Source organism: Pseudoliparis swirei, chromosome 4 (assembly GCF_029220125.1).
Source record: "Pseudoliparis swirei isolate HS2019 ecotype Mariana Trench chromosome 4, NWPU_hadal_v1, whole genome shotgun sequence".
NCBI classification, from domain to species: domain Eukaryota; kingdom Metazoa; phylum Chordata; class Actinopteri; order Perciformes; family Liparidae; genus Pseudoliparis; species Pseudoliparis swirei.
In genome coordinates this window covers 7,890,307-7,914,373 of record NC_079391.1, presented here as the reverse complement: position 1 = coordinate 7,914,373, position 24,067 = coordinate 7,890,307, and the positions used below count along the sequence as shown (strand labels likewise).

The following is a 24,067-nucleotide window of genomic DNA, read 5'->3' as shown; positions in this document are numbered from 1 at the left end:
TACTGTCACTATACGACACACAAAATCACGGACACACATATGGGAATGCCTACTCGGACATTTTCAAAGTGTGTGTGTGTGTGTGCGTGCGTGTGCGCTCATGTTGTGACACTGAGCGTCATAAAGGTGATCGATTCTCTCGGCTCAATAACGAGGTTGGCGTGGCGACAGTGACATTTGGAAGCAAATGCCGCTCCGCGCTCAGCCACGTCTCTGACGACGGGCCACGTTTTGGGGCATTTTTCCAATACGGATGCCATATTTAGTCAAACGGCAGGAGAACCGCTGACACAGCGGAACAAGAGGACAGGAAGGAGGGGGAGGGGGGGGGGGCAAGAACAGGATAAAGAGGAGGAGAAGACAGGATAGATGGGGGGGGGAGGAGGAAATGGAGAGAGTTTAGGGATAAAAGAGTGAAATGATGAGGCTGGAGTAAATGGTCAGAGCAAAGTGAGAGACGGGGTGGCGAGTGAGGATGCGAAGGGCAGCAGAGGAGAGAGTGACAGGAGCGAGAGACGGGAGCAAATGAGACAGAAGAATGAAGCGGGGTTATGTGGAAGAGGAGAAGAAGCCGAGAGGGGAGCGAAGAGATCAGAGGCAGAAGTAATCTGAGTGGTTTACTTTTACACTTAGACTGGTTAAGTGTTGTATTTTAACACTCATATTAATCCACTCTGTGTAATATTTCTGAATTTCTTTTGATATTTAATATTCTATACCAGTTTTGATGGATGCGTGTCAGTAGAATCGTAGTAAAAAGTATTAAAGTCCTGAAGAACACTTCTGTTCTTATGTGCCTTTGGACATGTGTGCGCTTTTGGATCTTTCTACCTCCAATCAGGTGGAGATGCGTACGTTACAGACGGCCCCAGAGGGCCCTATACTGTTGGAACTGACCAATCGGAGCTCTCGATCACTCCGAGCCCGCTGGACAGCCCCACCTAGACCGAATGGAAACCTCAGCTACACACTGTACTGCAAGAGCAAAGGTAACACATGCAGCCATGCATGTAATAATGACATGAAATGCTTTTCTCAATGTTCTCTCTTCTTCCTACTCACTTTGGTTAGAGTTTGATTGACAGACGGTTCATCCAATCAGCCTTCACATATATTTCTCTGAAATATACTTCCCCTAAACAGCTGCTCAGATGCTTCTGTGTAACAAACCATCCACATTTGCTCGTATATATCCATCCATTATATGTAACGCTTATCCTATTTAGAGTCGTGGGGGGAGGGGCCGGTCGTCAGGCTGTCACATAGAGATAGACAAGCGTTCACACCTTCGAGTCCGAATGAACCTGAGCTGCATGTCTCTGGACTGTGGGAGGAAGCCGGAGTACCAAAGAGAAGACCCACAACGCACAAACACCACACACTAGGCAGTCAAAAATGGAGAGTATGCTTAAAAAAAGAGCCTCGATTGTTAATATTGCTGTTAAATTGATCAGGATTATCAGATAAGATTAAAGAGTTTCCTAAGAAACCATACCGTATTATTCTTCAAAGCTCAATGACTAAGCTAAACACGTGTGTCTTGACATTTGTCTTGTTACCTTCGCATTGAAAATGCCGGAAGGTTATGTTTTGATCGCCGTGTATTTATTTATTTATTTATTACCTTCGCATTGAAAATGCCGGAAGGTTATGTTTTGATCGCCGTGTATTTATTACCTTCGCATTGAAAATGCCGGAAGGTTATGTTTTGATCGCCGTGTATTTATTTATTTATTTATTTATTTATTTATTTGTATGCGTGTTATTCGCAAAACTCAAAAAGTATTGAACCGAATCACATGAAATTTGGTGGGATGATTGTTTATTATCCGGGGACCAGTTGATTAGATTTTGGGATCGATCGGGTAACAGGTCAAAGGTCAAAGGTCATGAACAGGTCAAAATCTTTCGCAGAACTCAAAAAGTATTGAACCGAATCGCATGAAATTTGGTGGGATGATTGTTTATTATCCGGGGACCAGTTGATTAGATTTTGGGATCGATCGGGTCAAAGGTCAAAGGTCATCAACAGGTCAAAATCTTTCGCAGAACTCAAAAAGTATTGAACCGAATCGCATGAAATTTGGTGGGATGATTGTTTATTATCCGGGGACCAGTTGACTAGATTTTGGGATCGATCGGGTCAAAGGTCAAGGTCAAAGGTCATGAACAGGTCAAAATGTTCTTGAATCGCATGAAATTTGGTGGGATGATTGGTTATTATCCGGGGACCATTTGATTAGATTTTGGGAACAATCGGGTCAAAGGTCAAGGTCATGGAAAGGTCAAACTCTTTTTTACCATAGCACGATACATTTTTGTCCAATTGGCATGCAACTAATGCCAAAATGTTCATAATTCAATGCCCAATCTTGTGATATGCGAAGGTATGCGCTCTACCGAGTGCCCATTCTAGTTTATTTATTTATTTGTATGCGTGTTATTCGCAAAACTCAAAAAGTATTGAACCGAATCGCATGAAATTTGGTGGGATGATTGTTTATTATCCGGGGACCAGTTGATTAGATTTTGGGATCGATCGGGTCAAAGGTCAAAGGTCATGAACAGGTCAAAATCTTTCGCAGAACTCAAAAGTATTGAACCGAATCGCATGCAATTTGGTGGGATGATTGTTTATTATCCGGGGACCAGTTGATTAGATTTTGGGATCGATCGGGTCAAAGGTCATGAACAGGTCAAAATCTTTCGCAGAACTCAAAAAGTATTGAACCGAATCGCATGAAATTTGGTGGGATGATTGTTTATTATCCGGGGACCAGTTGACTAGATTTTGGGATCGATCGGATCAAAGGTCAAGGTCAAAGGTCATGAACAGGTCAAAATGTTCTTGAATCGCATGAAATTTGGTGGGATGATTGGTTATTATCCGGGGACCATTTGATTAGATTTTGGGATCAATCGGGTCAAAGGTCAAGGTCAAGGTCATGGATACTCATGCATGTTAGTGCTGTCTAAGCACCAAGAAAAGTTAAAAGGAGTCCAACAATCAGTAATAGTTTCTAATCTTTAGGTTTTGTTTTAACAGGCAAGAAATGAACACATTTAAGTCACTATCATTTCAGATCTCGCTCAGAATGTTTTTTTGAAGATGAGCAAAGCAGGATAACACGTGTGGAGATACACACACGTGTACACTGGAACACACACACTCTTGTACCGACATTGCAAACTGAAAGTCAGGCCTGAAATGGGGACGTGAAGGGCGGAGTAATCAAACCAGAGTGGTGTAAAAAAAAAAAAAAAGACTTTGATTTGTTTTATACTGCCGGGACTCGAGGAAGGAAACAATGTCGGGATTCCAGAGCGAAACAGTGGTGTGAAGATGGAAGGAAGAACAAAGCCATGTATTGGTAAACAATAGTATACCGAGAAAGAGAGGAGAGATGAGAAGCTCATATTTCAATGGATGTATTAGAAAGGATCGCAAGTAAAAAAACAACAGAAGACATGAAGTGCAATAAAACAGCGGATGAGAACTGGACATGGAAAGAAAGAGGAAGAAGAAAATTGAACAAGATGAGAACAGGAGGACGGGGAAACGGCAGAACACACAATTATCTTAAACCCACACATATTCACCAAGTCTCTCTCTCGCTCTTTCTCTCCCTCTCTGACACACACACACACACACGCGCAGAATCAGGGACTTTGATCTGCTCCTCACGGAGGAATAGACGGATTAAAATGAGTGGAGAGAAGGGTGGAAGAGGTGTGGAAGAAAGAGAGCTGGTGTTTCGCTTGAGTTACCCACGAGCCCTTGATTCTTTGATACACACTGCCTTCATCAGTTCCCACAAAACTGATATGCGTTTGTGTGTGTGGCGGGTGTGTGTGTGTCCATCTAAATCTGTTGGATAGCCTCACATATTGTAATTTTTTTCCGATCCTTTTTTCTTTGACTATCCTTGCATAACCTCGATATGGAGACCTCTCTCTTCTGATCACTCTCAGTTAATCTCAGTCACTATTCTCCTCTCTTGAACCCTCCTCACTCTTTCTGTTTCCCCTCTATTGTCAAATTATCTTTTGTGTGGCCTTTTTTTTCAGCCATCACGGTAATGACTCTAATCAATGAATGTACAACGAAATGTGCAATATAATGACGTCTTCACCTCCTCACTAAGACCTCACATGTCTCTCTCTCTGTGTGACTCTCTTAGGTGGTGTCGGTGTGTTGGATGGAGGTACAGAGGCAGGAAGCTGGTTGTCTGTGACTGACCTACAGCCTTACACCAACTACATCTTCTGGATCAGAGGGTGTAACACACACGGTTGTGTCGAAAGCCTGCCACTCAATGTCACCACGCCCCCCGCTGGTACACCTACACAACCACACAGTGACGGAGGTCGCCCCGTCATCAGAATACACAGTAAAACACATGAATTAGCTAGAAATCTAAATCTTCTAAGATACATACTTATGAAATAACTGAATATGTCACTACTTCCATTATTAGAAGGCAATTTTGTTCCACCACTGAATTGTGGATTGTGATTTAACATTTATTCTCACTCTACATAAGCCATGAACCATTGTAACATCTTTATCCCATTACTCTGATTTTAATTAGGATTCTTATGAACTGGGAACTAAAAAGTCTGTTTTATAGCACGCTAGGCCAAAGAAAGAAAAAAAAAAAAATATTAAGTGAGTGGCAGTGATAAACACAGTCACACGCACACACATCATTGACTTCACCTCATGGTCTAAACACACATTTCTAATTGACACAGCGTAGGTGTGTGTTTGTGAGTGTGTAGAATGGAGGCTGATTCTGCATACTGATAAATGTCAAAGCCGATCAAAGCCGTCTGAAGATGGTGGTAACCAGGCAGCACACATTGGACCACTAGCTAATGTTAACAAAGGTGTTGAATACACACACACAGACACACACACAGATACACACACCCCACCCATGTCTCAGTCAGAGAACAACAAAAGACTGACTGGGGAAAGTTCTGCTGTTCAAGTTCAAAACAAAGGCATAAGAAAGTATAAATTTTAAATAGCAGAGGTTTCCTCTCTTTCTACCTCTCTTTCTACCGCTGTGCCTCTGGCATCTCTTTAGACTTCTTTAAGGCAAACTGTCTGGATGCGTCCTTGTTCTATGAAAGAACAGAGAGAAGATGGTCGAGCAAGAGACAGAAGAACAGAGGAGGAGGAGAGCAGAGAGAGAGAGAAGTGAACATAAAAGTGCATAGTTTAAAACGATTAGTGACACCTCTGATATTATACCTGCTAACACAGCATGAGAGAGACACATGCTCACCAAAGGTGTGTGATTTGTGTGTGTGTGTGTGTGTGTGTCAGAGGCAGAAATCGAGTGTTTTGAAGAATTACACACGCACACAAAGACACACACACACTTGATGTGACATTGATGAGAAACTTCAAGAAGCAGCACTTAAAGCTTGCTTTAACATTCTTTTCTGTGTGTATTTTTTAATCCATTCCAGTTAATTCTTTTTTTGTGTTGCTTTTTTTCTTCTTCTTCTGCATTTTAGTTTTGCGAGCTATCAAGCTATCCAACTCACAGCGTATTTAAAAATAAGACACAAATTGGACATAAATAGGAACAAAACTGCAAACATTGTCACTGGTGGGGTTTTAACCAAAATGCACAATGGCAGACAGACAGACACACACACAGACAGACACATGCACAGACACACGCACAGACACACACACACAGACACACTGGTGGAAAATCAAATGTGTTCATGTCAGAGGCCCGACGTGAGGCGCATTGGGGTGGACGTACATTTGGTCCATTCTCTTGAACACGACATCTCTTGGACACCTTTATGGAATTTCGTCAAATTCTGAACTAATTATATGTTGGAGGGCAAAGGTCAAGGTCACTGTGATCTCCCGTCCCTCCCGAGTCTAGTGATATATCGGGAATGCCCTGTCTTAATTTCTTCAAATTTAGCGCAAACATCCACTTACCACTCAAGGATGAACTGGTTATATTTGAAGGTCAAAGGTCAAACTCACTGTAACCGCTTCTTCATCCCATTCTTGTGAATGCAATACATCAGGACTGTCATTATTGCTAATTATGAAAATGTCATAATTGCTTATCATGACAATCTCACACAAATGTAGAAAAAGATGATGAAGTGATGACACTTTGAACGGACTTGAATATAAACTGCAACATGAATGGTTAATGGAGGCTTGCAGCTGTAAAGCAGTTATTCTAGTTTAAATGTGTCTCTGTTTACACTCAAATAACTAGAACGGGCACTCGGTAGAGCGCATACCTTCGCATATCACTAGATTGGGCATTGAATTTTGAACATTTTGGCATTATTTGCATGCCAATTGGATATAAATTGATGGTATGGTAAAAAGAAGATTTGGACCTTTTCATGACCTTGACCTTTGACCCGATCGATCCCAAAATCTAATCAACTGGTCCCCGGATAATAACCAATCATCCCACCAAATTTCATGCGATTCGGTTTAATACTTTTTTACTTATGCGAATAACACGCATACAAATAAATAAATAAATACACGGCGATCAAAACATTACCTTCCGCATTTTCAATGCGAAGGTAATGAATGTGAATTTCTGTAAAGATTCATTTTGGTGAACCACCATTACTATTCTGAACCAGTAACAAGTTTCAAAGAGTGTTTTGAGTCTTTTTTCATATACCGCTCATATGTGTGTGTGTGTGTGTGTGTGTGTGTGTGTGTGTGTGTGTGTGTGTGTGTGTGTGTGTGTGTGTGTGTGTGTGTGTGTGTGTGTGTGTGTGTGTGTGTGTGTGTGTGTGTGTGTGTGTGTGTGTGTGTAAACGCCGTCTCTCTGTAGGATGAGACGTCTTCAGCAATCAGTCTTGTAGTGGAAAGAGAGCAGTGTGTTTGATTGAAGGGTCACTTTATACATCGGAGGACCTCCTCTTCTTCCGCATCGTCAACACTCCAGTCATTTACTGCTCTCTCATTTTCTCCTTCTATTTGTTGTCCTTATCTCGTTCCCGTTCCGTCTCTCCCCCGCGGTTTCCGTTAAGAGCACGGCTATCATCCTGAATCAAGATGTTGTTACTGATTTTCCGACACGAGCGCTATGCTATCATGCTCAGCTGGGAAAGAGGGGCACTGTTGAGAGAGCCGGGTCATCGAGTGTGTGTGTGAGAGAGAGAGAGAGAGAGAGAGAGAGAGACCGACCTTGTTGTGGTTGTGTTTCCGTAAATCATGTGGCTCTCTGTGGCGCTGCCAGCCTCCCTTTACAAAGAATGTTTTCTCCGTTTGCTGCCCCCCCCCCCCAGCCCCAGACGGGTTGTCACCTCCGACGTTGGCTCACAGAACCAGGACCAGTCTGAATGTGTCCTGGTCCGCCCCTGCTCACTCCAACGCACCGGGGCCACTCCGTTACAGCCTGCAAATGAGGACGTCCCCTCAGAGGCCTGTGATAAGGTGAGATAGAGATTTTACATTAATTTTGTAAAAGATTTTTTTTTAAATAGCATGGAAACGGTAGATCATCCAGTGGGCAGGTTTGCACACGGTTGTCCACGGAACATGCAAGTGGTCTGTTGGTGAGCAGCATCAAGAGGACCACAGACCCATGCAACACTCCCAGATCACAGTATACACGCACCGTAGAGATGCGTACACATATGCATACACGTGTACATATAACAGGGTACATTATACAGCCACGTGGAATATTCCACATCAATATGACAGACCATCAGAAAAACAGAGAAAATGAGCTGGAGAGACGGGGGAGTCAAAAAGACACAGAAATCAAAAAGCACTGCAAAGAGAGAGACGGAGTTAGGGAAAATGTAATAGAATCAAAAGAGAGAGAGAGGGGTGTGCATCTGATATGTATTCATTACATGCTTCCTGACAACAAATTGCAATTTAATCCAAGAAGAGGAGGCTCTCATTCTGTGGTAATAAATAAATGACTAGCTACATGTATTATATATCAGACAGCCATGCCCTCCTCCTCCTCTGCTATGGAAATCTCATTGTTCCCTGATTTATTCATTCATTCATCCCTTCTTTCCATCTGATGCTAAATGGTCAACGGTCCCTCATTTATGACAATATTCTTTTACTTTGTCCCAGATTCCTTTGTATGATTATATGATATAGGATCAGGTATGTCATGGTAATATCATACAAATAGTGTACATATTACCACGATAGTCACTGTGTAGTGACCGTACGGAACTTGTCTCTTGACATTTATATGACATCACACTTAACATTTAAATGTATTTATAAAAAACACATAAAGTTGCTTAAATTGAGATAAACATCGACAGTCTTACATGAGATCCATTATTCTCTGAGACTCATAATAATTTTCTATTTCCAGAAAAATCTATCACATGGACTTTTAAAAGAGTTAACAGGGAGATACAACATGCAGGTTCAACATCTAGCAATGCCATAGTAACAGTGGTTATGACTGTAGAGATGAACTGCTGCAGTGATGCTGACATACGTTCAACCTGGAAGTTAGCGTTGCACTGGTTGCCTCCACATAAAGCCAATTGGATTTTGGATAATTTTTGAAAATATCCTCTAAGTGTATAATACGTGCACATTTTGTTCAGCAAAATAATTGACGGAAGTAAAATGCAAGATGCAGGATATAAACAAACTAAACCACGGTCGCATGAACGTGAATATCCGCCGATGACGCTTTGTTGTCTCGTCGTTGTTGTTGACCCATTTTTTAAGACACTTAAAAGCTTCCAAATGGTGTATTTAAAAAAATAAAAGTGTATTTACTGACTTATATTCTTCCATAAAACAAAACAAAAACAAAAATATCTTAAGCTTGTGTTCACCACATACCTTAATTCAGTTATCTAACCAACAACGCATTTAAAATAATGAAAAAACCATTGACTTTGAGATTGGGGAACTGGAAGTGTAACGATGTTAACTCGTTTTGGGTTTTAGGACTCATTCCATCCAACTTGGCCAGCAGCTGGCAAACATATTCTGGGGAGCTGTCCAGTGCTGAATCTCTGTCTCTGTACAAAACAAGAGATGGTGAACAAAGTTGAAAGAGAAAACCTTTTGGAAAGATAGACATGAAGGAAAAAAGAATATAATAAGCGACTGTTGGCGACCACTTTGTTTATATGTCTGTCATATTCACGAGCAGGTACTAGATCTTGCCAGATCATAGTGCAATAACTACAATAATAACTTCATATCCACACTATGTTGATCAGCACTTCACACATTTCATTTATTTACACTACACACATACACACACATTTCATTTGCACTACACACATACACACACTTTTCATTTTGCACACTGTCTATATTTGGTGTTTTTATATTTAGTTTAATTTGTCATTAGTGTTGTGTATTGTGTATGCATATATGTTGTATATATACATATATATTTTATTTTATATTTTGCTTTGTATGCTTCTATATCTTTCATCCCTGTTTTTTATATTTTATATATTTTTTTTATTCTTGTGTGTTTGGTTTATTGGTGCTGCTACTGCTACGACATATTTCCCCTTGGGGATTAATAAAGTATATATCTATCTATCTAAACATTTGAAAAGTACCACCTGTTTGACGACAGCTCATTTTGACCAGATGTGTTTCAATGTGCGTCTCGATGAACTCCGACTCTAGGCTCCTGGAAAACGCAACGGCGACCTTCTCCCACCATGTGGAGGGCCTGTCGCCGTACACCCAGTACATGTTCAGAGTGGGGGTCTCGCACACATATGGGCGGGCAGTCGGCCCCTGGGCGGCCATGCTCACCGCAGAGGACAGTGAGTACGCCCACTCATACACGCAAGTGCACACATGCAATGTAACACACTTGTACCTGTTCATCAAAAACATTGATAAATAACCACAACAAAGGCGACCTGTTGGCACTGGTTGTTGGCATTGTTTTATTCCTCCCTTTTTGAATTGTGCAGCCGAGGTGTCAGCCGACCTGCCAAGTGACTGGCTGGCAGTCGGCTGGCAGCAGCTGGGTGTTAGTCGGCCTCTGCCGTCAGTTGGCCGTCAGTTGCTGCCGAGTCAAAGTTAAAGTCAAGGAGTCTTGACAGATCTCCTGATTTTAGGTGACGATCTCAAACAATAGCCTCACACGGCGTGTGGTGTGAACAGAGCCTTTGCCCAGTGTCCTTTTATCCTGTGAACGTCTCCAAGGTTTTATTTGATACAAGTGTCGTCATTTCTTGGCGTTAGTATTATAGTTGATCTAATCAAGGCAATAAGGATGAGAGACAGAGACAGAAGATATTAAAAATGAAACATGGGCACCAGCAAGATCGGGTGAAACACACCGACATGGTGAGATTTGCATACGGTAAGGTGTGTGTCTGTGTGTGAGTGACCTAGCCAGTGTCATTGTGGGCTAATTGCTGTAATAGAATCATATTAGCCACTGGAACAGCCTCCTCAGTGCAAAGTTATAAATTAATTAGCATCGCGCTATTATCACATACATTATCATTAAGCCACTGAGATTTGCATACATAGGATACATGCACGTGCACACACACACACAAATATGTGTGTACACGTGGCTGTGCGGCATAACAATACAAACACGTTCACATGAACCGTGATGCACACACTGATCCAGACACACAATGTCAGACATTTAGGATGCATTGAATTATGGCCCTTTGGTTTTTATGGACAATTATTTGTGTTTTTGGTTGTGTGTACACTTGTGTATTTTCATGTGAGAGTCTAAATCTACGTCTGTGTGTGCGTGTGTGTGTATATAAAGTAATAGATGTGTCCATTTGGTCACACAGTGCCCCATCGTTCAAACGTCCATCCCTCTCTCTGCCTCTCTCAGGCCCCGTCATAAGCACACTCACACACACACACACACACACACACACACACACACACTGAGAACACGTGTCATACACACACACCTCCATGTCCTCCTTATCAATCACACACCTGCTCGTGCTCACAAGCAGTAACAGATACTCATGGAGTTGCATGCTGACGAGCTCATCCCGAAAAGCACATCCACACACACACCGACACTGTGACGGTGTAAAGAAAGGAAACGGGTCTTTAAAAACAATTCTGCCGACTTCCATCTTGAACTGAAACTGGTTATAATACTAGTTATAATCTACAATTTTTTTTTTTATTACACACAGTAGCACAACATATGACATGACAATTATATAATGTGTGGGAGTGTGAAATGCATGTACCTGTTTTTCTTTCGTCCCTTTTCACAGCTTCTCACAACTAGTCATGGATGTCGAGTACATACATACTAGTGGGTCTAATCATTTTAAAGTATGCATAGGGAGAAATCTTTTAACATAATAATAGAATACATGATGGGTATGAAAGCTTTTTAATAAGAAGGGATTTAAACCCATGATGGGAGACAGCCACATTTCCAGATTGGGTTTGTTCTAACATCGATGTGTAATCTGCCACCATAAAGCCATCCTCTCATCATCATGACACTGAGAGGAAAGGCTGCACTCCCCTCATAATCTCCTCGCCCACATGCTTCTAAAAATCACTTTTTATTCAGGAGGATTTCATGTCTTGTAAAGCCAATATTTATAATGGAATTATTGTTTTCTGTCTGTTATGACTGTTTATATTGTAAAATCATATAAACCTTCAAACCCATGCTCAAGTCACATATACAGTCGATTACCGTATTATGAACTGTGCGCAAGTTGGCATGGACCTTCATTAACAACGTGGATTCATGTATGTTTTACCCTCATTACTTGTATCCCTTCTTTATCTCTCCTTCCTTCTTTCTCATACGTCTATGTCTCGTCCGCCGTCTTTCATCCTGTCATAGCTGTTCATTTCTCAGTCTTTGTGCTCAAACATTAAAAGACGGATAGAAAGACAGATTGAGTTTCACTTCTTCTTTTTGACGGACTAGCCCTGAAGTATTTACGAGAGAGAGAAGGGGAGAGAGAGAGAGGGAGAGAGCGAAGAGAGAATATAGAGCGGGGGAAAAAAGGATGCAAGACGTGGAGGGAAAAGTGAGGAAAGAAAAATAGAGAGCGAAAAGGTAAAATAAGGAATTGAGGAAAAAAAGAGGGAGAGAAGAACCGAGAAGGCTAATGACGGAACAGAGAAAGAGAGAGACCCACGCTTTCTCCTTTCCTTTTTATCATTCCATTAAAGTTTTATATCCATCTTTTTAATGTAATTTGGTCCCTATGAATTCCTGCCGCTGCAGAACAGACAGACGGCTCCTGTGAACATAAACTCTAGCTGTGTTGGACAGCTCCCTTTCCTCTGTCTACTCCCATGTTCACACTGGCTAAGTGATCTAAGAGAGAGAGTGTGTGTGTGTGTGTGTGTGTGTGTGTGTGTGTGTGTGTGTGTGTGTGTGTGTGTGTGTGTGTGTGTGTGTGTGTGTGTGTGTGTGTGTGTGTGTGTGTGTGTGTGTGTGTGTGTGTGTGTGTGTGTGTGTGTGTGTCTCAGTGTTATAGGGAGTAAGACTAAAGCACTGTTTTGACAAAATGATCCTAGAAAGTAAGTGTCTGTGAATGTGAGGCATTGTTTGACTACATTGAACTTAAAGCAACGGAAATTAGCTTAACGGTAATGACGGAACACAAATAATTCATGTTATTTAATGAATAATTGACGACATTAATATTATAATAATAGCCGTACCTTCTTTCCCAGTTTTCTGTTCAGTTAGCCGTCCCAAAGAAATGTTGCATAATCACATTGTTATTCTTCATATCAAGCGATAACTACAATATTTAAAGTACACAATTGTGAAGTAAACACGTCGCTTCTTTATAATTATTCTCTCAGAACTAGTAGAAAAATGTACATTTCTGAAAGTAAAAAGCATGATTGTAATATGTTTAGAACTTCTTTAGCCGGTTTCAATCAGTTCCCACTGATTTTAAACGCACCAACACGTATCCACATTATATTTTGAAAGCCGTATATCACTTTGCGGTTTATAGTTATCTTTCTGTAGTACGAGGATACGTCAGAGGGGCACCTGGAATTAAGTAAATCACTTGAAATAGTCAACGTCTGAAAAGGATTTAGAAACGTCTGAGTGATTGACACTTCGGGTATCGTGATGGCCGTAGTTACTTTCGGGCTAATGTACATCACATATAGTCGTGATGTCGTGGACACAAAGCAAGCTCATGACCTTGGTCGTGCATCATCCGCTTTCTCGCTGCCTCTTCAGTGTCTCCTGAAGCAGCAATGACATTAAATAATCTGGAGAAAAAGTAAAGATATGAACCGCAATGTAAATTCTCAGCGTATTGCTCGTCACGTTTTGACACCACGTCGTACGCATCTTGATGACAGTAAAGCTCAGCGTTTGTCCTCATTATGACTCCGAGGAGCCTCGACTCACCTTCAAAAGCCCAGTCACCCATGTGCACACACACACACACACACACACTCGGGACCCTGTGCCGGGCTAAAAAATAATTCCCTTCCATGGTCTCTCCAAATGGAAAGACACAGATGTACACACTTGCAATATGCACAAGAAGCCACAGAACATGTATAGACCCACAAGTACACACCTACACACACACACGCACACACTCTCACACACACACTCCTCCCTCCCCCTCTCCCGGCCCTTGTCAGTTGATTGTGTTATTACTATGCTAACCAAATCCGTATAAATGTGATTTAAGGCTTGGCGGCCCCGCGCTCCTGTGTTAGCCTTGTGCTACTGTGTTTTTACTGGAGAGAGGAGGCGTAGCGGTGGGAGGTGTGGAGGAAGGGATTAAGGGAGGGGGGAAAGAAAGACAAAAAGGCATGCGGTATGAAGAGGTCAAAGCGGTAAGAGGCGGGGGGGGTAAAGGGGAGTGGGAGACGAGGGAAAAGAATAACAGTTGGGAAAGAGAAGATGGGAGAAAAAGGGGAGAGTTGAGCAGGGAGGAGAGGGAGAGGGAGAGAGCGGTGAGGACTCAGGAAACCAGAAAGAGAGCGTTTGCCGCGTATTCCCTCAACACTCGTTCCCTCCGATCCGAGGAGCAGTAAAGCGTCGGTAAAATAAAAAAAAAGGGAAAAAGCATCACCTGCATCTTAAATGAAAATTTCAATTGAAAAACTTAACAGCCCTTCAAATTGCAGAATTTTACACGCGCCAGTAAAGCCTAAATAACACTCAACACTTAGAGGAGGATGGGGGGAGGGGAGGAGGAGAGAGAATGAGGGAGAAACAGGAGGGGGGGGGGGGACAACGGGGGGTTATTTTGGGTTATAGACGGGGGCTGGATCAAGGTGACTGGATTGTGTTTTTGCAATTGAGGACGTTGTACTCGCAACCCTCTTCTACTTCCACTGAATGTCTCTTTTGTCAAAACACGTTGGAGCGGACCAACATTATGACGGGAATACAGCAACGCAGACACGGACGGAGTCAAATAGACAGAAGGATGTCAAACGTTTGACAAATTAGACAAACCGGTAGTGAGACACCTCAATCCTCGACAAAGACGGACCGGCAGACAGACAGACAGACAGGGAGACAGACAGACGGGTAGAAGGGCTCCTTGGTTATTCGTGGGGTTCTGTGGACCTTTGGTGGTAATTGAATCAGTGTGAGTGCTGAGTAGAGCTCGCATAAAAACCTGTTAACCCAAAAGGTCAACTCGCTGCATTGTTTATTTAGCAGGGAGACCAGAGAGAGAGAGAGAGGGAGAGAGACCACAACACCAAGCACGAGTAACGGGGAGAGACAGGAGAAAATGAGGGAGAGCTGGTGGGGGGAGAAAGAAGGAAGGAAGGGAGGGAGGGGTCAGAGGAAGGAAAAGAGAGGAAATTATAAGAATGTAAAAAGACATGCAGATATAAAGAAAGATGGGTTGTTGATGGGACGGGTTGTGAGCTGTAAAATCAACCGAGCTTTACATCAACATTTTACAATGTTGTTTATTTGTATGGGAAAAAAATAGATCTTTGAATCTTCCCTCGTAAAAAACAAACAAATATTGCCTCTTTTGTGCGAATATACCGGCACACTTTTAAACATCTAAGACGTACTGAAAAGGTTCATCATGTAATCCAAATTAATCATGAGGCAAAACATCTGAATTGTGATCGGCGTTATAATCTCAGAGGCATTTAAACTTTTGGTCGAGGTGGAGCATCCTGGGCCAAACACGCACAACACATACACATGCTCACAGACTTTATCTCTCACACAGTCACGCACGCATACTCTCAAGCGCTCATCTTCTTTCACCCTCTCTCACACACACACACGCACACACGCACACGCACACATACACCGCCATCTGGGAAAGCCGTTAGCGGTTAGCGGTAGCACTTAGCGACGCAGCACGCTCCCTCAGTCCGCTCAGTCACCTTGATCTGCTTGCCCTTCACACAGCACCATTACTGCCCGACTGCATCACCGTGGGTGTGGGCATGCGAATGTGTGTGTGTCAAGAAGAGTATGCGTCTACGTATAAGGATGTGCATCTGTGTGTGTGTGTGTGTCCATTATGGGGCAGTACAGTGGGATGTAAATGCCGGGGGAGGAAGGGGAGGAGGGGCATTACCCTCAAATGAGCTACCCTGGAGTGAAATATACCTCTGACTAGTCTTGTGTAGATTGTTATCCGGCCATGGATCGCAGATCGTGTGTGTGTGTGTGTGTGTGTGTCCTTCTGATGTGCATCTCTGTCTGCAACACTTCTCGCAAGGATCATTTTACCTTCTGGACGTAAGAGTTCGAAACACTCCCAGACACTGGACATGAATCCACAAGTTTATTAAATGCTACGAGTTAATCTCAATTGTCTTTTAATATAAATTAATTTCATCAAAGTACATCACTTGTATGTGTTATGGCCACTTGTATTGCTCTTTGTAATTACTTAAAGTATCGGTCGTACGAGTGTGTTTGCGTGCATATTTCTGTTTCGCAAAGCCAGTGCAGAGAAGTACTACAATGTTCCGAGCGGTCCACTCGGGCCGACACATCAACACTGAATGATGCACAGGCTCACATTCAAACCGTCACAAGTATTTAATTCATCCATAAATACAGTATTGATTTGCTCGGGGGGTGAAATTGTGAAAAAAAGAGCGTTTCCATGTTAATCCCCTGGATAGAAAAGGCACAATCTGTCCTTCTAAAATCCTTCTAATGTCTTTCTTGACGTAACTTAACCCTTGTGTTGCCTTCGGGTCAATTTGACCCGATTCAATGTTTCACCCTCCTGTCACCTTCGGGTCAATATGACCCGATTCAATGTTTAACCCTCCTGTTACCTTTATATTTACTAACATATTTTACCCTTGAGGTCAATATGACCCCAGCTATTAAAATCTCCAGAAAATTATTAGAATTAATATTGTTTTCCAAGTTTAAGTGTGAGGTACTTTATGTTTGTTTGTTGACTCCCGAAAGAACACCGACATTAAACATTGAATCGGGTCAAATTGACCCGAAGGCGACAGGAGGGTTAAATATTGAATCGGGTCAAAATGACCCGAAGGCAACACAAGGGTTAATAAGCTCACACACAAAGGGTATATTTATCTCTTGCCTTTTTTTTTGTCTTCATTTCTCCATCTTTCTCCCTCTACCACTAGGCCCGGGACCAGTCGACAGTCCAGCGGTTTCCAGGCTCCATCCTCGCGGTGTAACAATCACCTGGGATCCTCCCTCCCAACCAAATGGCATCATCACCCACTACACCCTCCATCTTAGCCCCGGCTCCACCTCTTCTTCTGGTTCCAAGCCCAGTTCAGTCTCCAGCATCAGCTCAACCCTCAACTCCAGTTTAGGTCGTAACCCGAGCCAATTGCCTGGCACCGAGGGTGCAAATCTCACCTCGAGCCATGACCTCGGGCCAACATCCAGTCTTGCCCCCCGAGGCGTAAGCCTCATCTCCATGTCCGCTGTCCCCACAGGCAGTGACGACGGCTCAAGTGCAATCCAAGGCACGACACCCGACTTCCTCCAGAACCCTTCCTCCAGCTTGAGTCCTGGTATCGCAGACGACGACCAGATTGAGTCCACTGGTGTTAGCGCTAGCAGCCAAGGCCCTGCTTCGAACCCAACCCATCCCACTGGACCCAGTACCCCCAGTGACAGCCCCATTGCTGGTTTCTTTAGTACGGCTTCAGATTCACGTTCATCCCGTCTATCAGTCACTGTTCCAGGGAACGCCACCAGCTACACCTTCCTCGACCTGCCGCCATACCAGACCTACAGCCTCCAGGTACAATAAATAAGAATAATGCTATATTAGAACACAATATTGTTCCATCTTGTGCGCTAAAGTAAATGGAATATTATGCAATAAAAAATAGGATTCTAATTTCATATTAAAGAAAAGTTTGTTTATTTTTCTCTCTAATAAATACAAAAAACAAAGAAAGAAAAGAACGTGTGTGTGTGTGTGTGTGTGTGTGTGTGTGTGTGTGTGTGTGTGTGTGTGTGTGTGTGTGTGTGTGTGTGTGTGTGTGTGTGTGTGTGTGTGTGTGTGTGTGTGTGTGTGTGTGTGTGTGTGTGTGTGTGTGTGTGTGTGTGTGTGTGTGTGTGTGTGTGTCCAGTCATAGATGGGACTAAATTTCAAAATGTCATTGCACCCTTTATTTTTCCGGTAGTTTTTCCCTTTAACAGTTATAATAGCATGGAAGTTGAAGATGTCTCAAGTTATTACTCACTGTATTTATTGGTGATTTACTAACTCAAGAAAACTTCCAGCCTTTCGATAACACTAGAAAGATATATATTCATATATTATACAAAATTGTTCTCCAACATCTAGATGGAGGTGTGCACCAGTGTGGGTTGCTCAGTGTCTGGGATGTCTCAGGACTTCCGTACACTTGCAGCTGCCCCTGAAGGGGTCCCTGCACCTCACCTTTACTCTGACACCCCCACCTCTGTGCTCTTGTCCTGGAGTGGACCAGAGTGGAGCAATGGACCACTGGAGCGGTGAGAGATCATTAAATACACTTCAATCCCTCTGGGACCCTTTACATGAGTTATATTGTATCCTGTGCGGGCCATAGGTGGCTGATTGAACGCAGAGTCACTGCAACCAAACAAGTCTCCACAGTGGGCCGTCTCCCACCAGACCCTCCCCCTCTTTCTTTTCTGGACTCTTCATCGGCCCTCAGTCCCTGGACTAGCTACCAGTACCGACTCGTGCTCCATAATCGAGCCGGCAACACGACAGGTGAGATCATAACAATGTTCTTGACTGATCAAGATGTGTCTATGTTTAGTCTCACACTGTCGCGTATCAGCTTGACCACATGCTGTTGCATACTTGCAGGGCCCTGGGTCAACGTCACCACCAGACCTTCTCGGCCAGCTGGTCTCAGTCCTCCGAGGGTGAAGGTGTTGGGGCCAGAGTCACTTCAGGTATGAGCCCTGTTTGATCTGGCATGAGGGCACAAGAGCTCTAAAATATGGCGACAGAAAACCAATATAATCCGAGTCAGCCCCACTTTATCAATTACAATATCTCCTATAACGTTCAACAAGAAACTTCGAATTTAAAAACGTTACGTTTCTTGAACAGAAAACCATACAATACATTACAACTTCAGTCACTCAGCAGAGAAAAGACAAAGCAATGTCATCCTGATTCCTCTGTCTTTCCATCTTGAGATTTAATGAGAAAGAAAAACATTCAACTCAAGGTCCCCTTCAAAAAATGGGAGGGGCTGTGACCCCTGTCTGAGGCAGCTTCCTTCCTGTCGGCCATTTTGAAGGAGGGGCCAACATTAAGTTCCCCCACTGACTAATCCCACATCAACGAAAGCCACTGAAACCATATTGTATGCATGCACACAGATACGTGCACACACACCCGCACACACACACACACACACACACACACACACACACACACACGGCTCTGTCCTGCACTAATGCTAACTGCAGAAAAATGCTAATGCCTGTCATCATTTCTAAACCGCCCCTGTCATCTCTGCAGCAGCACAGCTTTAGGGGTCATAGGTCCAAGAAGGAAAGTGTTCCTTCCTGGTTGTTGCTAATTGGACAGACAGGCAGGCTGCTTCCTGGTTACCAATTGACCTTGACAACACAGACAGGATTTTGAGTATCTGCCTTCATTCTCTAAATGGTTTCTTTGTAATATCACGTTTCGAGGTACTTACTTTATGCCGTTATGTTGTCATTTCAGTTTGCTGTATTTGCATGTCCTTCGTTACATGTGGGTCCTCCCAGTCAGGGCGTCGAGCCAACGTCAACTACATGTCTGCTTTTCTGATACTAGGACGGCGTCTCGGTTGTTCAAGTCTTTTTGGCTTCACATTGAGTGTTGTAATGAAGTTTTTATTTATTTTATATGATGGGGAAAATAGTTTATTTTACCAACAGACATCTGTAATGAAGCAGCTACTGTATCAGTGTTCAATAGCACCATTTCAAATCGACAGGTAATGTCAGAGAAGATACCACTCAGAGTGTATGTGTCTGCTTCTTTGTTATTGTCTGGTTGAAATCTCTTGGTGTTAGTGTTGTTCTTTATTCTCACTCATTATCTCTGCCAACCTTTGCTTGATCGACTTCAAATCAAACCATATATTGTGGTTGGATCTGTCACCCATCACAAATCATTTACATTTTCTTACAGTCAAAAACTCTTTCCAACATTTTAAATGTGATCCCAGTCTTTGTTTGCAGGATATGAATTGACCTAAATACGTACATTGATGCATATATGAATAGATTGTCGAATTGTATCGTCAGCGATAGATGTCAGCCTTTGACTTTTTTTATGAATATGCTCGTATAGGTGCACAAATACACACACTCCACATGCACCATGCCCACACACCTATTCTCTCTCACGACCAACTTTATTATCCGTCACTCTCATATCCACAAAAACACGTTTTACAAACACACACACACACACACACACACACTGTCCTGGCCTTAGCCCCAGTGCACTGTGTCAGCCCAGGGTCTCTGCTGTCTTCACCATCTCCAGATTACATCAGGCTATTCAATCTGTAAATGACTTCCACCACAAAGCACACCCAACACGCACTTTGGGAAATGAGCTACCTAACTCAACATGACCCTGCCCATATGTGTGTGTGTGTGTGTGTGTGTGTGTGTGTGTGTGTGTGTGTGTGTGTGTGTGTGTGTGTGTGTGTGTGTGTGTGTGTGTGTGTGTGTGTGTGTGTGTGTGTGTGTGTGTGTGTGTGTGTGTGTGTGTGTGTGTGTGTGTGTGTGTGTGTGTGGCTCAGAGTGTGCGTGTGTGTTCGTCCTGTATTGCAGTGTCAATTGTTAAATGAATATCAAGGTTGCATGAGAAGTAATTATTCTTGACGTTTATTCATAACACACTCATCAACATTGACCACTTAATCACCTAAACTCTAGTCTCAACACGCTTTGAACTGATCAGTACATGACAGTTTGTATCCATAAGTGTGTGTGTGTGTGTGTGTGTGTGTGTACATGTATGCAATTGTTAAATGAAGGTATAGCTGTGTGTGTGTACGTGGATGTATACAACATTTATTGTAAAGATATCTGTAATTCAAGCGTGTAGAGGTGTGAGTGTATGCGTGTGTGTGTATGAACATTTGTGTGTGTGCCAGTTACCTTCATCTTCACTCTGAAACGCTGACAGACTGAACCGTTTCCAAATCAGATGCAGTGCTCAACGGCGGCAGGCTTTTGTTTTTGCATGCAGCAATTCCATTACCAGCCGTTTTCATTATTTTAGCATGGTGTTTGTGCATGTGCGCGTGTTAGTGTGTGTTTGTGTGTGTGTGAACCCTGTTTTAAATTTGATGAAAGGATTCTTCTGCTCAAGTCAAAGTCAGGTTATCTTTCCCCACAAGAGAGTTAAAGACACACTCAAACACATGCACACACACACACACACACACACACACAGAGTGACCATTCTATTGCTTTACATTCACATATTACTGGTAGCACTCAACTGACCACACGTGCATTCACACTGTGATGCAGATGTGTGTTTGCCTGAGCACACACTGCAAGCTCTGCAAGCGTGTGCACACACACACACACACACACACACACACACACACACTGTGCCAGGACTTCCTGTAGTTCATCCATCTAAAAGCTTTCCACCATCCTCAGCATGCCGATAACAGTTAGAATGCCCGGCCAACCAATGATGTGACTTTTCAGGGAATATTAAACAGTTAGAGAGGATAAGTAAACTACTCTAATATAAACATATATATTTTCTCACATTTTAAATGAACATGAACTTAAAACACGTTTATGTTTCAGGTAACATGGTCTCCTCCTCTTATTCCCAATGGAGAAATCCATGGCTACGAGATCCGCCTCCCAGAAGCCCGCATCTTCCATGACGGTGCCGATGCTTCCGAGTTCAACGTCACAATAACGGACGTCGTTCCACACACAAACTACAGTATTACCGTGCTGGCGTGTTCCAACGGTGGTGGCCATGTTGGAGGATGTACAGAAAGCCTGCCCACGCCTGCTACCACTTTTCCCACAATCCCTGAAGGCCTTGAACCGCTGTCGGTAGTGGCAGTCAGCGAGTCCTTCCTGGCCATTTCCTGGGAGCCACCAAGCAGGCCCAACGGACCTAACGTCAGGTAAGAGGGATACGACACAGAACCCATACCGGTCTCTTACTACCGGGCTTAGATGGCTTCAAATCCGCTGGCCGTGGATTAAAGGTATATTAGTTAAACACAGATGAGCAAAGATCACAGATCATTTCACCTGTTTTTTCTGTCTTATCAACATTATAATCCCCCTTGATTCTCAGTGATTCTCAGCGATTTTCTATTTCAATAGCTCAAGAACATACATTTGGTTTGTACTGCAATGAAGACACATCCAGTTATTGGAGTAACGTGTTTCGCTTTCCTGTAATCACATTATTTTTCTCGTGTAAAACAATATTTCTCTTTAATCATTGCTTTAACCCTTGTGTTGCCTTCGGGTCAATTTGACACGATTCAATGTTTAATGTCGGTGTTCTTTCGGGAGTCAACAAACAAACATAAAGTACCTCACACTTAAACTTGGAAAACAATATTAATTCTAATAATTTTCTGGAGATTTTAATAGCTTGGGTCATATTGACCTCAAGGGTAAAATATGTTAGTAAATATAAAGGTAACAGGAGGGTTAAACATTGAATCGGGTCATATTGACCCGAAGGCGACAGGAGGGTGAAACATTGAATCGGGTCAAATTGACCCGAAGGCAACACAAGGGTTAAGTATACTGACCCAGTAAAACTCCCATTAGAAATGAAACACATTGCATTTTATATTCGTGGCGATATCAATCGAGGACATTTATTTCTCCACGGCTCACACTGATCTATGTGCTGTCTGAACAAGGGAAGAACATACGTGTCAGAGGAGGGATGAGAAATTGCGTTTTTCAGTTGAAATACTTTTATGATTTAGATTTCACACAATGTAATTGACAAATATCCCCATGGAATGTACTCGGTATTCCTACGTACCTGTCCACATCGGCAATCTCGACATTCTCACTGCTTACCTTCTTTCAAAATGCACAGAACCAAACAAATTGCTTCTCTTGCTTTCTGATTGTCGTAGGAAATTATCTAAGTGAGAAGAAGAAGGTTTATAATAGTTCTGCGCATGCAAATACGCATCCAAAATCCAATACTAATTAAAAAGAGATAATATAAGTGTACCCAATCTATGTGTCCGTCATAGTTCAACATGATTTGAATCGACCCTCTTTTTTTATTCATTAGCTAAAACCAAAAGACAGAAAACGGGCAGCAGAAACTGAAATATCCGGCGTGTTGTAACCGACCATTCTAGAGAGGTTAAATCCTCCGCGGAGAAATTGAAGTGAACAAAAAGATAGGAACACGTTAACCAACTGCTAACACGAGTGCTTGGTAATGAGCTACGTGTTGTTCCTTTTTTAATCAGTGTTTTCTCAGTCCTGATGCGCATTCCGGCCCGTTTTGTTCCGTCCTGTTCGACGCCGTCGGTGATTAGGCCTTCAAATAAAGGTCCATTTTCCTGGCGGGCGATTAAAATGCATGAGCCCGTCTCTCTGTTCTGCTCCGCTCAGCTCTGTGTGTTTGTCTAAGTGGGTTTGTTAAAAGGCGGCATTAAGCCCTTCTCTTCTGATTACAGCGGAAATTAGCATCACTGTGGGGAGAGGAAAACACAAACCCTGCAGAAAAAACAAAACAAGGGGCGTTGGGGGGGAGGGGTGAGACACGGTGAACGCAAAAGAATAGAGACGGCAGAAGTGGATGAAATGAGCGATAAGGAGAAGAGTCAAAATGCACATTGGGGTTTGTTGTGTCCGTATGCATGCGTGTGTGTGTTGCCGTGTGGGAAAAGTGTGCCTGTGTGCTCATAATGGTGCTTTTGTGAACATGTGTTGGGTGTTAATGCTTCCTAAACATCCAATCGTGTGGTTGTTTTCCTTTATTCAAATTTCCCCTTCAGATACAAGTTGCTCAGACGTAAAACCCACCAGCCCCTGGCCATCGCCGCGGTCCCCACGGTTACGGCCGTGTCCCCTCCCCCCTCCGAAGATCTCCATCGCTGGCTCCGTGTTTACTCCGGCACCAAATTGTTCTACCAAGATAAAGGCCTAAGCAGGTGAGATTACTGAAATGAGCTCTAGAGCAAACGCCGGGCGCCGCAGCAAACCGTGTGTGCAGAGCCGATCGGCGAGCTGCCGCTGATGCCGATCTTTTAATACCGCTCAAAGATACATTAAGCAAATATCCCAAAGAATTAAATTGTTTTTCCACACAGAGTCCCCTAATCTCAGTTTGGCACTTGGTGGAAGCTAATTTTATTTTTTCCCCTCTATGCTTGCTCAACGGCTCTGGGTGTACTCTTTTTGGGTTTGTGTCTACTGAGCTTCATTCAAGTAGAAAGCTGACAAAACTTAACTGAACATGTCAGCATTTTGCAGAATTGTTTTCGTTTATGTCCTAGTGAGTACTTTGAGAATGTAATTTGTTTCGTTGGAGTCCCCATATTAGCAGGACTAACGGTAACTTCGGAGTGAAGAAATGGATGAAG

General features: G+C 43.0%; 1 protein-coding gene across 6 annotated transcripts in view; it reads left to right on the top strand.

Moving 5' to 3' along the window:
* The window catches only part of ush2a (Usher syndrome 2A (autosomal recessive, mild)), a 222,984-nt gene that overhangs the window by 119,408 nt on the left and 79,509 nt on the right, over positions 1–24,067 (top strand). For 5 of the 6 annotated variants that reach the window (XR_008831481.1, XM_056413164.1, XM_056413165.1 and 2 more), the window contains exons 46-55: positions 842–989; positions 4,182–4,337; positions 7,306–7,453; positions 9,665–9,807; positions 16,604–17,235; positions 17,788–17,957; positions 18,035–18,201; positions 18,301–18,389; positions 21,282–21,616; positions 23,480–23,635. Coding sequence is in view for 5 of the 6 variants with exons in the window: in XM_056413164.1 (XP_056269139.1) it covers positions 842–989; positions 4,182–4,337; positions 7,306–7,453; positions 9,665–9,807; positions 16,604–17,235; positions 17,788–17,957; positions 18,035–18,201; positions 18,301–18,389; positions 21,282–21,616; positions 23,480–23,635 (2,144 nt within the window). In the remaining variant the exon portion in view is untranslated. The remainder of the gene's footprint in view (positions 1–841; positions 990–4,181; positions 4,338–7,305; positions 7,454–9,664; positions 9,808–16,603; positions 17,236–17,787; positions 17,958–18,034; positions 18,202–18,300; positions 18,390–21,281; positions 21,617–23,479; positions 23,636–24,067) is intronic. The other variant, XM_056413166.1, reaches the window with a different exon arrangement.